This window comes from Fukomys damarensis, unplaced genomic scaffold (assembly GCF_012274545.1).
Source record: "Fukomys damarensis isolate Sample0158 unplaced genomic scaffold, DMR_v1.0_HiC HiC_scaffold_16, whole genome shotgun sequence".
Classification (NCBI taxonomy): Eukaryota; Metazoa; Chordata; class Mammalia; order Rodentia; family Bathyergidae; genus Fukomys; species Fukomys damarensis.
This window is the reverse complement of record NW_022900928.1, coordinates 13,076,940-13,094,391: the sequence shown is the minus strand read 5'-3', so window position 1 is coordinate 13,094,391 and position 17,452 is coordinate 13,076,940. Positions and strand designations below refer to the sequence as shown.

Below are 17,452 nucleotides of genomic sequence, written 5' to 3'. Positions count from 1 at the left end.
TAATTTTAATATAAAGGTCTATATGAAAATGAGTGTGGTAGTACATGTCTGTAATCCCAGCACTCTGGGAGGGGGAGGCAGGAGAATCTCAAATTCAAATCCAACCTGGGCAATTTAGCAAGTTGCTGACAGAAAAAGCAAAAGAGAGGGTGGCCAGGCGTGGTGGCACACGCCTGTAATCCCAGCACTCGGGAGGCTGAGGCAGGAGGATCACTATGAGTTCGAGACCAACCTGGGCTACATAGTGAGTTCCAGGTCTGTCTCAACTACATAGTGAGACCCTGTCTCAAACCACCCCCACAAAACAAAGAAAAAAAAAAAGAGTGTGGCATTGGTTGGACATGTAGCTCAGTGCAAAGGCCCTAGTTTCCATCCTGTTACCCACCTCCTCCCAAATTAGTCTGCACCTTATAAGCTGGTGGTAGCGATCTGATGGCACACATGCCATGGTGGGCTGTTTGTATCATTGAAAGCTCTAAAAGGTTCACCATCACTGCACTGGGCCCTGTCGTGGGCCTCTTGTGAAGAGTCTGGCCTACTCTTGGAGCTCTTACAGGAAGCAGGAATGGGCATGGGGTGAACAATTTTCATTTGTTTAATGAGGGAACAAAGTATAAATATATGGAAGTAAAATCACCCAATTTCAATTCACACTCTGGAAATAAATGTAGAAGTATAATGGAATGACAGAATTGTATGCAATGACTCGGTGAGTCTCATTCAGTTACGGGGGGGGGCACAAAACAAAGCTTACACAGAATGACATTAAAAAATAATAATTTTGTGGGAAAAAATTAGTAAATGAGCATAATCTTTATCCTTAGTAAGCAGAAAGTGAATATGAAAACGACTTATTGTTTATCAAGTCAGAAAACAAATTCAGAAATGAAGTGCCCAAGAAGCACATCACGTTAAGGTAAGGCACCATTTATTTACAACTTCAGTGATTGGCACTTATTCTGAAAAAAGCTTTTAATAATCATTAAAAAACAGTATTTTCCCCTACTTCTATAAACTACTTAGTAGTTCTTAATATAGCTATCTACTATTTGTGCTTTGCTTTTCAGCCCAGTGAATAGCAGCTGTGTTTTACGATTAACATTCTGCATCTTTCCTTTACTTTGGTGGTTGTGAACATACACAGTGGTAAAGGCTGTAAAAGGTACATTAACAGGAAAATAAACACACTGTGTCTGTATAAGAAACAATCCAGCATAGGTGGCCAAGCTGATGTAGTACTACCTCAAAGTCTTTTTCAGGACTTACATATGTTAAGTTAAGGGTCTATAGCATTCAATAGGATTTTAAAATGTCAACAGCTTCCCAAAAATTTGTAAAAGTTACGACTGTTGGTCCAACAGATGTATTGAAATGCAGCAAATATATTTAAATTTATAATATCTGCCCAAGTATAAAAATACTATACAAAGTTCACAAATGTGTTTGTGCATGCATGTGGTGCATACATTTAGAACTATTCTTGCTTCCAAAGCTCAGAAACTGACTGGTTTACAAGTAGGTTGCGGCAGTTAGCCGATACCACTTAACAGTCTCTTTGCTCAAGTTGAAATCCTTCAAAGGAAGGGTGATTCCACCCAGGAAAAAGTTCTCTCGGAGAGATTCTGCGCTGAGTACGCTAAGCTGAAGTTCCCTTTGTCTTAGAGTTTCTTGGCTATATCCACTGTACACAAGCTGCAGCAAAAGCAAAAGAAAAAAATTACAGTAAATTAAATTTATTATTTGGTTTGCAGGAATATATTCAATGCAACAAAGTGAGAATAGAATATCAGTTACGGAATGATATAATGGATGGCACTGATCATGACATGTAGTAAGGTCTCTGTCACTATTTTGGAAGCTTTTTGTATTTTTAGGAGTCTTGGGTTGTATTATCATTCCTGTGAATGCTTGACATGCAGATGTACAAGGTAGGAACAACCACTGGCTAAAAATTAAAAACTTGAAACATGGCAGGGCGTGGTGGCACACACTTGTAATTCCAACACTTGGGAGAGTGAGGCAAGAGGATCACTGTGAGTTCCAGACCAGCCTGGGCTACATAGTGAGCTCCAGGTCAGTTTCAACTACACAGTGAGACCCTGTCTCAAAACAAACAAACAAAAAAATCTGAAACATGTTTTTTTTTTTCCTGGGATGGAATCGATAGGGAAAAATTACATGGCCATTACCTTAGGATGAGCTAATAGCTGGGAAAGAGGATGAAAGGAAGCAAGTTGGTCATAATACAACTACTTTACAAATACAGAGGGGGATTAATCTTTCTTTTTGCTGCCTCTCTTCATTTACCGCAAGCTGAATAAAAATGTAATTTACAGAGTGCTGCTCAGCTATTGTTTTAAATGGTCATCACAACACCTAACGTTTTCTTTCCAGGAAGCCTTACCACAAGTTCTGAGAAACACCTTGTTAACCTAATTCTTCTTGCTGTTTGGCTAAAATAACTTTAAAAATACCTGTCCACATTTCAACTTTTCTTTTGTTTTTTTTTTAAGGGTGCTTTAAACAATTTATTTAACTGAAATCCCATATACTGACTTCCATTTATTTTGATACATCTTAAAACTAAGTGTAAATAAGGTTCAAATGGTATTGACAGTGTGAAATAGGAAGAAAATGGGTAAAGGGGAAGTGGGAAGGGAAGGGGAGTGGAAAGAAGGGAAAAGAAGAAATGTGAAAAAAGGAAAAAATAGACACAAAGTCTTTGTAAATAGGGAAGGATGAAGGGGGTCAAAGGAGGAAAGGGGTCTGGGGAAAAAAATAAGAACCAAGATATATTATGTAAAGATAAAAGATCCTAGTGATAGATAACTATTGTTTGCTTTAAACATACCAATAAACTTAATGGGGAAATTAAAAAAAAATTTTTTTTTAATATATCCTGCCCCAAATGTAATCTAGAGGATTTTCAAGCCAATAGAAATATTTCATAAATATGTGGCCATTTGGGTATACATTTGCTCAATACCTCACATCTTTCAGTGAGAAAAACACTGAAGAGTAAAGACCTGACACAACTGGGTATATATAATGAGAATCTGCTCCAAATATTGTTTCTCTGAGGTAGAGGCACCACACCACCTGTTCAATTAAGAAAACCATCCTTACAGCACAGTACTTTTTTTTATTTTTTAAGTTGGGCTTAGGGTACTCAGCTGCTAATTAGGAGCTTCATGGCAGACTACACCCCCAGCGTATGCCATGAGTTCACAGGGAACAGGTTCCACCAACTCAGGCTCCTTCCCACTGGTTCTCAGGAAGTGTGCTTCTCTGGGTGGGGCAGGCTGGCGCGTCAGCTGAACCCAAGTCCCTTTCTCTTTGGCTTCCTTCTTTTTTCGATCATTTTCCTCAACACGTTTCAGGAAGCTATCACGACTCTTTGAGTGTTTAATATGCTCAATACGCACATTAATCCTCTTGGCAAGTATCTCGCCCTTAACTTGCTTGTTTACAACAGTGCCACCAGCAGCTGTAGACTCTTCCAGTCTCGCCTTGGTAACATTTGTGTGGCCTTCCTTTTGAACAGTACCCATTCCCTTGAGGTCTACAGTATCACCCTTTTTGCAGATTCCCATGTATGTGGCCAAAGGAACAACTCCATGTTTTCCAAAAGGCCTAGAGAACACACACCGGGTTCCCCTCTCTTTCCCTTTGTGTTCGTCATTTTGGCAAATTACTGGAAGATGGCGGTTCTGGCTGAAAGGCTTTTCTTTTCTATTCTTTGTGGCTGTTTGTTACTTGACGATTGAACCCAGGAAGCAATGAGCTAACCTCCCCCTCCACCCCAACCTCCTTCAGTGATACTGGGGATTGAACCCAGGGCCTTTGCACTAGGCTATATATCCTCAGCCCTTTTTTATTTTGAGACAGTTTCTGGCTAAGATGCTTAGGCTCAGCTTGAACCTGAAATCCTTCTGCCTCAGCTTTCCAGAGTGCTGGATTATGAGCATGCACCACCATACCTGGCTATATTTCATTTTCTTGATAGCATAGCACTTGAATAAATAAGCAACTTTACAAGAATAATACCAACTGGTCTTTGCCAAGCATTACATATGCTTTTAAAGAGGTGAAAGGATCTATTGGTTTTTTTTGTTTGTTTGTTTGGTTTTTTTTTGGTACTGGGGATGGAACTCAGGACCTCGTGCTCCTGCACCACTGAGCTAAATTCCTGCCCTTCTATAGGTTTTAATGAATTCTAATCTTGATGCAAAGTGACTTGCTTTCATCTCTATCTAGACACTTTTGTGTGGGTGCAATGTTAAGGTATACACTGTGTTTACCCAAAAGAAGTAACACAGGTAAATGATGGGGCAAACTTTAGCAGGTTTCATGAGGACAGTGAGTTTATTAGTTGACGAAAAATATCTCTGCAAAGTTATAGATAGGTTCCATATCGTTTAGCTAAAGCTTTATTGGTTTTAATTATGAATATTTTAAGAGGGTTACTTCTTTTGTTGTTTGTTTTTGGTACCAGGGATTGAACTTGGGACCTTGTGCTTGCGAGGCAGGCGGTGGCACCACTGAGCTAAATCCCCAGCCTTTGTTTGTGTTGTGAGATAGGCTCTTGTTACATAGTTCAGTCTGGTACTGAACTTGGGTGATCCTTCTGGCTCAGCTTCCCATGTGCTGGGATAACAGGCATGTACCACCACACCAGCCTAAGAGGGTTACTGAGAGATTAAAACATATTCACATGAGGAGTTGGGGATGTAGCTATGGGCTCAGTGGTAGAGTGCATGCTTAACATGTAGCAAGGCCTGGAGTTCAGTCCCCAGAATTAAAAAAATGAGAAAAGCATTTTGGCTTCCTGAAGTTTTGTGAAATTAAAGTGATGTTGCTGCTTAAAAAAAAGAAAAAAAATTTTTTTTTATTTTTTGGTTTTTTGAGAGAGGGTCTCACTATATAGTTGAGACTGACCTGGAACTCACTATATAGACCACAATGAACTCTTAACTCACAGTGATCCTCCTGACTCATCCTCCTGAGTGCTGAGATTACAGGCGTGCGCCATCACACCCAGCGATGTTTTTCAAACTATAGCCTATCAATGAACAAAAAGGTACTGAAATGTTTTAATAGGAGACATCACAGGTAATTGCAGGAGGTTAAGATTTTAGCTCAGTATAAAATAAGGGGTTTCTGGGTATGGTGGTACATGCCTGTAATCCTGGCACTCAGAAGACTGAGGCAGGAGAATTGCCATGAGTTCAAGGCTAGACTAGGTTACATAATGAGTTCAAAACCAGCCTGCACTATATAGCAAGACCTTCTTTAAAAAAAATTAAAATAAGGGGTTAAAGATATAGATCAGTGACACAGTTTGTGTTTAGCATGTTCAAGGCTGGGGCTCAATCCCAAGCATGCATATACACACACACAAATAAATAAAAATTTTAAAATCTAAGAGTTAGCCAGGCATGGTGGTACACGCCTGTAATCCCAGCACTCAAGGAAGCTAAGGCAGGAGGATCAGACCATCCTGGAAAATACAGTGAGTTTCAGGTCAGTCTCAACTACATAGTGAGAACCTGTCTCAAAAAACAAAGAAACAAACAAACAAAAAAAATCTAAGAGTTGTAGCTGCCTAAGAGAAATTAGATGGCTTTCAAGTATTTACATATAGCACTGAAAGGATAACTACTTTCTGCCCATATTGTAGAGTGGGTTCACACACTAAAATGGTAGTTGAATCATGGCTCTTAATGTCTAATTTTTGTTTGTTTTGTTACTGAGGATCAAACTCAGGACCTTGCACCTTGAAAGGCAGGTGAACAGAACCACTGAGTTAAATCCCCAGCCTGTTTGTTTTTGAGATAAGGCCTCACTATATAGTCCCGGCTGGCCTTGGCAATCCTCCTGCCTCAGCCACCTGAGTGCTGGGATTACAGGCATGCACCATCATGGCTGGCCTTTTTTTTTTTCTGGATACTAGGGATCGAACTCAGGACCTTGTGCTTACAAGGAAGGTGGCAGAACCACTGAGCTAAATCCCTGGCCCACATCTGGCCTTTTAATGTCTTTTTAAAAGCTAATGAGGGCTGGGGATTTAGCTTAGTGGTTCTAGCACCTGCCTCACAAGCACAAGGACCTGATTTCGATCCCTGGTACCAAAAACAAAACAAACAAATAAAAGCTAATGATCTAGAGCCTGCCTTGAAAGGGTAAGGTCACAAGTTCAGTCCTTGGTACAAAAAAAAAACCAAACAAAAAAAGCCACTAATGATCAAGGATTAAGGGCTTTGTCCTACATGACCTGTTATATACTACTGGGTTGTTACTGATTTCCTTTGTGAAACCAACAGTTCAGCAACTGAGCCCTAAAACTTTACATCTAAAATATTTTATAGTTAAAATTCTAAAAACAAATCTAGGAAATTTTGAGAAATGATTTAAACTTACCATTTCATTGAATGTTGGATTCCTAGTTTTTCGTGAAATTTTTGTTTTACGTTTGGATGTTTTGTGGGTATCTGGAAGTAGGTATGTTTTGACATATGGATTTGGGTCAGCCCCGTCTTCAGTGACCTATAAAGAAAAGCAGTCCCTTAACAGTACTGCTTCCCACCAAGATGAGTTTCCTCTACCATTATCTGTAATTACTCACAAGATCCTTGATATGCATCACCATGATGAAGAGAGTGCCATTGCGGTAAGAGATAGATAACTTCACTGCTCCTCCTACTTGACCAGGAGTAGGACTGAAGGGACCTGCACCTGAAAATATGAACACTTTCTTTATTTTATCCTGTATGGAGTGGTTCAAGTTTCAACCAAAGAATGTGGCTTTTCTACCAGGACCACTGCATGTGGAGTAGGGGAAACAAAAAATCTGGTAGGCCACTGGTCAATACTTAGATTTAAAAAGTTTATCTTGGGCCTGGGGATTTAGCTCAGTGGCACTGTGCCTGCCTTGCAAGCTCAAGGTCCTGAGTTGGATTCCTGGTACCAGGGGAAAAGTTCATCCAGAAATATATTGGTTTAAAAAGAATACCTTCCTCCCATTCTCACTGTCTAGAGCCAGTAAGCCCACTGCCACGCCATCACATTTACTGAAAAGCTCGACTGGCAGGATGTGAATTATCCACAAAGATGAAAAAGTAATCTCACCTGCAGACCTAGCTATTCCTTCAGCTTTTTCATCACGAAGTAGAGGGTGAAAAAAAGTACAAACAAGATCACACTATGATTGAAGAGAAAAAAGCTTCATTAGTTTAATTACTATATAGTACAAAATACAGTATGTTATTAGTTTTTATATAAGATCACCTCTGCTACATCTGTGGAAGCTCTCATCAGACTCTGTAAATAACTGTTTAACTCAATTTTTCTTTTGGCTGCTACATCTTTTATGTGCGTTCTTCCTAGAACCATCCTATTAGGAAAGCTACAAAAGAAAAAAAAAACAAGTGGAATTTTAAATTATTTCATTTGGAAATAGCTATAGAATCATGTACAATATGTACCATAAAGATACTTTTTATTTTTTACATACCTGAAGACAAAAATAGTCTTCATCCATTATAAAGTATATTTTGGGTGATTTACTTGCAAAGAACTGTTACCCATTTCCTATTTATGAGCTTTAGATATCTTATGAGCCAAAGATACATGTGTTGCTAGTTTCCTGTATGTATTACTTATTTCTACTACTTCTTCCCATCTTTAGTCAGTCACAAATATTCCACCAGATCTCATCTCCAAGACTCATTCAATCAGCTATAGCTATTATAGACACCATCAAAATTCACAGATGATACAGGAACACGGTGCTGAAAGAATAGTTTCAACTCTACTATTTTGGTATTAGAAAGATGAGACTGTAAATGAAAATAAAATTTAATACCCACTTGGCTTCTCTCCTTACCTTTTCTTCTTCTTTTTTTGTAGCATTATGGTACTTGAGATTGAGCTTAGGTTCTCTGCACTGAACTACATCTCCAGCTCTTTTTTATTTTGAAAGAGGGTCTTGCTAAGTTGCCCAGGGTGGGCTTGAATTTGTAATCCTCCTGCCTCAGACTCCCATAGTGTTGGGATTACAGGTCACTATGTCCAGCACCTCCTCTTTACTTTTGAATCTAGTCAGAAGAATCTGGAGAAGTCTACTGTTCATTAAGCTATAAGTAAAAAAATTTTCTAAAGGGTATTAGATACAAAACCACTAAGATTTTCATTAACCATTTCTGTGATGTCTGCTTCAGTTTATTTTATATCAGAAGAGCTTAGTATGGCCCATACAAGATTATCCTGCCAGTGATTTAGCATGTGATTTCTTGAAACCAAGATTATAAACTGTGTTTCTACTGTGGCAAAGACAACAAAATCAAAGCGTGAACTAAAAGAAACTTATGACTAGTTCTGTGTTAGGCCCTTGTGACACAAAGGAAAATAAGCCAGGTATCATTCAACTATAAATATTAACATAAAGCTTTGCACCTACATTGCAGAATAAATTGTTTCCTACAGAAAAGTATTTCCTACAAGGGTGGAAACATACCCAGGTAATTTCCAAAGTGGAAAAATAATGCTGAGCTTGTTATGAAGTTCCTGAAATTCATCAAATGTCCGGAACACAAATGATGGTTCAAGCTGTCCTTCTCTCAAAATTCGGACAACATATATCTGAAAAGAATCCCATGACAATTCCATTAAATGTATACAAAAACTCCTTTCCTGGCAGAAACTTATAATGCAAGTACTTTTTGACTTGGTAATATATGTCATGAATAGGAAACTCCAAATATGTCATTGTACTTAATAGCAAATATAACTACACTCTAAGAGTGACCATAACCAAGGTAAAATACATAAATAACTTGAAAGCCATTTTGTTTCCAGGATTAAATATGCTAAATATGGATTTTTCTAAATCTATAAATTTAGTGCATTTCCAATGAAAATGGTAAAAAGCCAGGCCACATTTTAAATAGTAAATGAATCGCAAGAAAAAGGTCCTGAGATCAATCCCTGGTAAAAAAAAAAAAAAAAAAAAAAGTAAATGGAGAGCTCAGGATGCAGCTGGGTTCAATCCCCAACACCATGGAAAAAAAATTAATAGAAAATAAAAAGGCAAAAATTTACAAAGTGAGGGAAAAGAAATTGTTTTATTAGCTATTTAAGATTATCAAGTTAAAGTACTTTAAGGATTATAATACTCATGTGAAGTGTCATAACCACAGAAAACCAGAAATAAATTGAGGGATATGTATTTATAAAAATTTAGTATATTTACAAGTACAATTATAAATCACTGGGGAAAGAATGAATCAATAAAGTGGTTAAAATAGTGAAAATGCTTTATGAAATCAATTAAGAAATTTAAAAAACTGACAATACTGAGAAGTATTATGTAACAAAAATATTAGCTCAGGAGCTGCAAGTATAGCTCAGTAGAAGAGGGCTTGCTTGGCATGTATCAGGTCCTAGCTTTGATTCCCAGCATTGCAAAACTGGGAGGAAATTAGAACAAGAATGGAAAATAAAAGCAAAAAACATGATGCTATACTCTGAAATGAGGAAAAGGACAGCAAAATTCATTTAAAAAAACCAAAGAAAACCTTTGTGTTATATACAAAAAGTAGGATATGTTCAATTCCTAATACCACATACACATAAGAGAGAGAGAGAGAGAGGCAGAGGGGGAGAGGAAGGGGGAGGGGAAAGGAGGGAGGGGGAGGGAGGGAGAGTGAGAGAGACAGTACAGAGCAACACACTACTGTTTTGGCCTTGTCTCTGAAAGAAAGAGTATCTCTGGGTCTGTTTTTTTTTTGGTACTAGGGATTGAATTCTGGTCCTTGCACTTGAGAGGCAGGCGGTGGGATCACAGTTTTATAGGCGGTGGAATCACTAAGTTAAATCCTTGGCCCATGGTACGCATAATTTTTTTTTTTTTTCTTTTTGGTATCGGGATCCAACTCAGGTCCTTGCGCTTGTGAGGCAGGTGGTGGAACCACTGAGCTAAATCCCTGGCCCTGGTTTGAATAAATTTAAAAATAAATTTAACAGCTGCCTGGTGGCACACTACCGTAATCCCAGCCCTTGGGAGGCTGACACAGAAGGACTGCTGTAAGTTTGAGGCCAGCCTGAGCTACATAGTGAATTCAAGGCCATGGTGAGACCCTGTCTCAAAAAAAAAGGTGGAGAGGTGCTCCAAGTACATTTACTTTATTTTTGGACCATTCATGGAAGAAACAAGCGTGAACAGAAGACCTGTTTATTCTTCTGCAGAGTCAATGAAAGGAATATGATGAACAACAATAACATGCAAGATTGTCTACAGACATTGAAATCAAACTTACATAATGTTTGTCTGGGTTGTATTTCTTATGGTATGTGAAAACAGAGACTTCCTTGATTCGACCATCTTGTTTAAAAGAGTATGTTTTGGGTGAAAATGAAAGGATGGGCTCATCATTAGAAGGAAGACCAGAAAAACGCAGCTGAGCAAGATTGTGAATGAAAAAGTTAAACTTTGTGGCAATGCTTCCCAAACTGGACTCAATCAGCCTACAAAACAATCAGAATATTTGTTAACAACATATCTCTATGGGGATCCATGCTATTTTCTTTCAACATAACAAGATATAAAAAAAACACTTTTTAAAAAGGTTAAACAGATTTTCCCTCTACCAAGAACTTCCTCTGTTCTTTAAGCCAAAGATCTGTTAAAGTATCTCTCATCCCCAAATTTTAGCACAACAAAGAAATAATGCTCAGTTTTCTTGAGCCCTGTGAAGTCCAATACCAATGAAAGAGCTGTTATGGATAGAAGATGATTGAAATAATGTGCAAAAAGCGACTTGATGATCTTATTATGAAAACCCTAGCTGGGTGCCATGGCACATGCCTATAATCCCAGCACTCTGGGAGGCTAAAGCAGGAGAATCACAAGTTCAAGTTCCAACTGAACAACTTAGTAAGAAAGATCATGTTTCATTATATGAAAATAGGTTTAGTGGAGAATACCTGTAGGTTTCATTCTAGCACCATTAAAAATGTTTTTAAAAACTCAAATTTAAAATTACTCTTCTATCAAGCAGTACAATGGAAGCTGAAAATGGTGGCGAACCCCTGAAATCCCATTACTCAGGAAGCTAAGGCAGGAGGATTGCAGCTTTGAGGTCAGCCCAGGCTACAACAGTGAGTTCAAGGCAGCCTAAAATACATGTAAGGCCCTATCTCAAAAAACAAACAAAAAGTACACTATTAGAATTTGATGTCAAATTGTTTAGATAGTAAGGAGGTTCATTAAAAAAGATAAGTGAAAGAACCCTAACACAATTGTCTAGCCTTGCCATGGACTAAATATTTGTATATTCCCAGAAATTCTTACGTTGAAGACCAATCCCCAATGTGAACTGGCCTTTAAAGAAGTTAACTAAGGGGGCCAGGGATTTAGCTCAGTGGTTCTGTCGCCTGCCTTGCAAATGCCAACCTCCCAAATTTGATCCCTGGTACCAAAAAAAGAAAAAAAGCAAGCAAGTAAGCAAGTAATTAAGGTTAAATGAGTCACAAAGGTAGAGCCCAGACACAGTAACAACAACAACAACAACAACAACAACAACAAGAGAGAGACAAGGAAAAAAATAAAAGAGACAAGGAAAGCCTTCTCTATCCAATATGAAGACACAGCAAGTTGGCCACTTACAGCCCTAGGGAGAGTGCCCACAACATGAGCCTCCTAAGCAACCTGCTCATTGATCTTGTACTTCAGCCTTCAGGATTGAGAAAATAAAATTCTGTGTTTTCGCCCACACAGGCTATGGTATTTTTGTTATGAAAATCTTAATAAGACAAATGCACACCTCTGTGGTTTTGCCCAGAGGAACATATGAATCTTAAAAAAAAAAAAAAAAAAAAAAAAAAAAAAAAAAAAAAAAAAAAAAAAACAACAACAAACTAAAAACAAAACCCATTACTTAAACTATCAGGATTAGTTTGGAAGGCTATACAAAAGTAAGCTTCCTTTAATTCATTCTGGCCCTAACTGCTGAGACTAGGGAAGTTCAGTCCAGTGTCTTCACAGAGAGGCAGAAGGCAAGGAGAAAAAGAAAGGAGAGAAGAGGACATGACCTTCTGTGTTCCTCCCTGCTGTGGTGTTATGAAGATGTGGCAGTAGTAGTCTGTGATAAAATGGTCACCAGATCTTAACCCATTTAAGAGGAAGATCAGGTTTTAAATGACAAATTCAAATGCCAGCCATTGGTGTATGTGTTTCAAGTACCATATCATACAGTAACTTTTAACAGTATCCTAGAGTTTGCTATGTTAACCACTTAAGCCATCCATGAAAATTACTACAGGTAATCTTGAAAAACAGATTAGCTCAGAATCTTTTGTATTTTTTGTTGTTGTTTTTTTTGGTACTAGAAATTGAACTCAGGGCCTCGTGTTTGCCTGGCAGGCACTGTGCCACTGAGTTTGCTATATAGTTCAGTTCAGCCTGGCCTTGAACTCAGTATGTAGCCTAGGCTGGCCTTGAACTTGTGACCATCCTCCGGCCTCAGCCTCCCATCCCAAGCGGTTGGATTACAGGTGTCAGCAACCACACCCAGCAATCCTTTACGTTTATTTAGTAAATAATTTACATTTGTGGTTCTAGAGAAGGAACTCAGGGCCTCCTACATGCTAGACAAGCACTCCATCACTGAGCTATATCCTTAGCCAAACACTTTACACCTATATATTTGCCAATACTGTGAATTGCAATTTTTTCCTCTCAGAGTTTTGTTAAACAGTATTTGTTTGAACTAAGATAAAACAGATCAAAGCTAAATTGTATGTGCCCTCAACAATATACTTAAATATGCCACACCTAGTGAAGAAAATTGTAGCTTCTGCATCTGTGGTCTGGGGTTGAAGTGCATCTCTAACATATTTCAAGTCTCGAATACTTGTAAGTTCTGGTAATCCTGAAGGAATCATCTGTAGAAGGAAAAACAAAATTTTCTGCTGGTCCAGTAACTAGAATTAAAGTAAATAAAACTAATCACTGTTTTAAGGTGTTAGCATTTTAGGGGCCTAGGTGATTCTCTTACAAATGAGGAAACAGAGGCTAAGGAAGCGACTTGTTGAAAGTCATAAAGCCCATTTATGAACAAAAGCTATGAAATCCAGACTTCCTTTTTTCTAAGTCTATTTTTAATTATCACATCAATTTCAGTCACAATAATCATAGCAGGGTTTTTGGTTTTTAATTTTGTTCATTTAAATTTAAGTATAATATATATCCAACTTAAAACTATATCCAAGTGTAGAAATTCTAAGTGTACAACTAATGAATGTTCACAGTCTAAACACACCCAGGTTAAGACACAAAACATTCACCAGTGTCCCCAGATAGGCTTCTGAGCTTCAGATACTATTCCTCCACCCCCAGAGCCACTACTTTTTTTTTTTAATAGGTGAAGTAAAAGTATGTACTTTTATGCCTGCCTTGTTTCACACAGCAGTAATTTTAAAATACTTTAACAATGTAGGTGATATTTATGACTATAGTAAATTTTATTTCAAAAATCACAAAGTATTCATTTTTAGGTATTTTTGGTATTCATTTTTAGGTACTAATTAAAATTAATTAAATGCTTGTAAAGAACAGAGTTACCAGTGAAAGGAGGTTAAGAAAGAGGTTTGCTTGCTTTCTTATCAAGTTGTAGGCCTGACAGCAGAGGTCCACAAACAACTGGAAACGAATGGTAGGCTTTTCACCCCCATTAATGACATATGCCATATCGGAGGTAAGCACAAATGGGGCCCGATCCCTGTTTAAAATTAAAGTACACATACAACATTATCAACATAAGATATTAAATTAGGGTTAATGCTGTTATGTAGTTATTAAATTAAGCTATCTGAAAAACTCAGTATAGGCAGTTTTGAATTTCTTTCATTCTTAAAAAGTCACATTTTCAGGTAAGCTACCACATAATAATCTCCTTGTTTGGAAGGATCTTATATGGGAAAATTCCTCCAAGGAAATATTTATAAATCTACATAACCAAAGAGAGATAAACAGTGGTTACAAGCACACAGAGAAAAATTTTGTATTCATGCCATCATACAAACAGAAACAAGCCGGGTGTGGTGGCACATTCCTGTAATCCCAGCACTCTGGAGGCTGGGGCAGGAGGATCGCTGTGAGTTCGAGACCAGCCTGGGCTACATAGTGAGTTCCAGGTCAGTCTCAACTATATAGTGAGATCCTGTCTCAAAAAAACCAAAGAACCAAAAACAAAACAAAACAAAAAGAAACATTTCTAAGACATACTAGATATGAATGTCAATTTATATAATATGAATTTCAACAAAATTTACACATACACTCATTTTGTCTACTAGTAAAAAGTCGTATCTTTAGGCCTTTTAAAAATCTCCAGCTATATTCAAAGGGAGCCATATAACAAAGCTGAGCAAAAGGGTGAAGGTTTTGGGCATTAATCTGTGAAACAAGATACATCTCTTTTCTTTACACAATAATAAGAACATTACAAATACCTTTTAAAGCTACCAAACATCTGTGCATGGCCCAAAAATTTCCCAAAGTCAATGTGGAACATGTGTCCTGTACTTCGAAGCATTATATTGTCATTGTGTCGATCACAAATGCCTAAAACATAGGTGGCTACACAGCATCCAGCACAAGAATAGATAAAATTCTCAGAAGCCTATAATAAAGATATAAATTATTTTAGGAGAGCAATTGTTTTTTATGGAGGCGGAGCTTACAAAGATTAATTTATCACTCTTTAAAAACTGTTGGCTTCAATCCCCAGTACAAAACAAAAACAAAACAAAACAAAACAAAACGAAACCTCCAAAAAACCGAAAGAACATTGTTGGCAGATGTGGTGACACGCTCCTATCTATAATCCCAGCACCCGGGAGGCAGAGATAGGAGAATCACTGGAAGTTCAAGACCAGCCTGGGCTACATTAGTGAGTTTAAGGACAGCCTGAACTACAGAGTGAGACCCTGTCTCAAAACAAAACAAAACTGTCATAATCTACTCTCTCAACAGAATTGTGTTATATTAACAAAAAACAGTCTTTCATATTTCAACAACAACACTCTTCATAAAGTAGTTACTACCCTTGCTCTCCAGCTTTTGTTTAACCAGGTAAGGCATCCTTTCAGTTCCTACATAAGAGTATGCTCTGCCTTTGAACAGCCTTTAAGCATCATGTTTGTGTTCCTTACATACTCTGCTGCTTAGGATTATTAGGCTAGAAAAAGATGAATACAATGAATGTTTTTATCTAAAGCATGTACACTTAGTTTATTTTCAAAATACTGCATCCCCCCCCCTTCCTTTTTTGTAGTTGTACTAGGGACTGAACGTAGGGCCTTCACACTGAGCTACATCCCCAGCCATTAAAGAAAAAAAATTCTTTTTCTTTTTTTTTTCTAGACAGGGTCCCACTAAGTTGTTAAGTAGGCTTGAACTTGTGATACTCCTGCCCCACTCTCCCAGAGTGCCGGGATTACTTATGTCTGGCTCAAAATACTGAATTTCTGAGCAGTGAAGTCACGTGGCTTTATTTGCCCATGTGCTTAATTTTACTTCATAACCCTCCAGAAATCATTACCAAAGATAACAGAAGATATTTTTATAGAGCCCTTATTACAAGCCAGGCATACTCGCTCCCAACTCTATCTCCATATATATAATATGTATGTATACATTAATTCATTTATATTCTCACAACAAATCAATGTCTTAAGTACTATTATTTTTTCCATTTTACAGATGAGGAAAACTGAAACACAGAGAGGTTACTTGCCCAAGATCACAACTGTTAGATGGCAGAGCCAGGAATTAAACTCAATCATTTTGATTCCACTGTTACACTGTTGCTTACTCAATAAAAAAGGCAAATGCTTACGAAGTACTTAAAGTACGCTACCTGACAATTGTTTTGTGTCCATAACTCACTAAAAAAATTGCAGCCCAGCATTACCACAAACAGGTACTGGTTTCTGCTGTACTGCTTCCCCCAGATCACCAAAAAATAAAAGGTAGTGAGTGACCTTAAGATCTGCAAAGGACAAAACTCCTGTGCTTTACCTTCCCAAATCAACAATGGCACTCCTATGTCTATAAAATAATACAATAATGATACAGAAACTTGGCAGTTAAAGGGCCAGGGATTTAGCTCAGTGGCACAGCTCCTGCCTGGTAAGCGCAAGGTCCTGAGTTCATTCCCCAGTACTGAGGAATTAAAAAAAAAAAAAAAGAAAGAAAGAAAGAAAGAAAAGAAATTTGGCAGCTAAATGACGGTAAAAAGTGGAATCTTCTTATATCACCATTCAAAGTGTTCATGTGTTGTAAGTCAAAATAGGATCACGACAGGCCTGTGTACTAAGAGATCGCCTATCTAATTCAAAATACAAAAAAGTTGATGTTTCCAATAAGAAAAAGATCTCTCAATACACTTCTCATTGCTGTGGGCTTTCACTATACTGTAAATACGCACTCATTTACTTCCTTATAATACAATAATTTACTAACTGTATGATCATTTTTATAGCCATAATACATACTATAGTATCATAATAAACTACAGTATTTTACAGCAGAGATCACTGAGGCACATGGAGGTTAAAGAAGTCTCTAAGTCCTGCAGCTGGTAAGTGACTCAAGACAAGCCAAGCCCACACGATGTAGCTCTTACTCATTTCTGTAACTTTTTCCAAGGCCCTTGGAAAATACAATCTTCTGGGTTATAAAAACACCTGTTTTGCTGGCCTCTAAGTATGTGTTTAGAATATTTGGGGGGTAAATAACATTGGTTTCATTTATATTCTTGTCATTAAATGCAGTCTGTCTCATGTTTTTTTTCTATATAGAGAAAGATACTGTTTTTTTGGGGGGGTACCAGGGATCGAATGCAGGACCTTGCACTTGCGAAGGACACTGTTTTCTTGACATACACTAGATGACTCCATAACCACCAGAACTAGACAATCAAGGCACTTAAAAACAGTGCAACACATTTTGACAGCTATTTAGAATAAGGAGACATGCTAATCACCTTTTCATATTCTTCTTCAGAGGGATTGTACTTCCTTAGCCACTCAGCAAGTGGTTTATCTTTAAAGGACCCAGTCACACCATATTCCACTTGGATTTTCCTAAGGGTATCTGAAGCAGGAACTAGCTCCACCATTCCTTTAATGATAAAACAGTAAGCCATGAGAAAATTACTCCCAAAAGTAAGCTTTTAAAAAAATGTGTAACTTTCAATCCTTACCTCTATCCTTTAGTACTGAAGATTGAACATACAGGTGCTCTATCCCTGAGCTGTATCCCCAGCTCACGTTTCCAGGCTGGCCTTGAATGTACAACCCTCCTGCCTCAGCCTCCCAAGTGTCAGGGATGATAAATATGTGCCACTCATACTCGGCAGCTTTCAATCTTTTTTTTTTTTTTTTTTTT

General features: G+C 37.8%; 2 protein-coding genes across 6 annotated transcripts in view; both read right to left on the bottom strand.

Moving 5' to 3' along the window:
* Positions 1–301: 301 nt before the first annotated feature.
* Positions 302–17,452, bottom strand: part of Pik3c2a (phosphatidylinositol-4-phosphate 3-kinase catalytic subunit type 2 alpha) — a 111,690-nt gene continuing 94,539 nt past the window's right edge. For 4 of the 5 annotated variants that reach the window (XM_010615166.2, XM_010615165.3, XM_010615167.3 and 1 more), the window contains 11 exons: positions 17,049–17,185; positions 14,512–14,681; positions 13,622–13,778; positions 12,833–12,942; positions 10,317–10,524; positions 8,516–8,640; positions 7,288–7,405; positions 7,129–7,201; positions 6,626–6,735; positions 6,421–6,546; positions 302–1,692 (listed from right to left, as the gene is read on the bottom strand). In XM_010615166.2, coding sequence (XP_010613468.1) covers positions 1,510–1,692; positions 6,421–6,546; positions 6,626–6,735; positions 7,129–7,201; positions 7,288–7,405; positions 8,516–8,640; positions 10,317–10,524; positions 12,833–12,942; positions 13,622–13,778; positions 14,512–14,681; positions 17,049–17,185 — 1,517 coding nt within the window. In that variant the 3' untranslated portion in view covers positions 302–1,509. Of the gene's footprint in view, positions 1,693–6,420; positions 6,547–6,625; positions 6,736–7,128; positions 7,202–7,287; positions 7,406–8,515; positions 8,641–10,316; positions 10,525–12,832; positions 12,943–13,621; positions 13,779–14,511; positions 14,682–17,048; positions 17,186–17,452 lie in introns of those variants that run through there. The other variant, XM_033764108.1, reaches the window with a different exon arrangement.
* LOC117286308 (60S ribosomal protein L21-like) lies at positions 2,906–4,501 on the bottom strand. Its single transcript, XM_033764109.1, has one exon. It carries the CDS (start codon positions 3,591–3,593, stop codon positions 3,177–3,179), a length of 417 nt encoding a protein of 138 aa, XP_033620000.1. The 5' UTR covers positions 3,594–4,501; the 3' UTR covers positions 2,906–3,176.

Excerpts from the sequence above, each read along its gene's own strand:
- LOC117286308 (XM_033764109.1), bottom strand. The coding sequence starts at position 3,593 with ATGGGAATCTGCAAAAAGGGTGATACTGTAGACCTCAAGGGAATGGGT.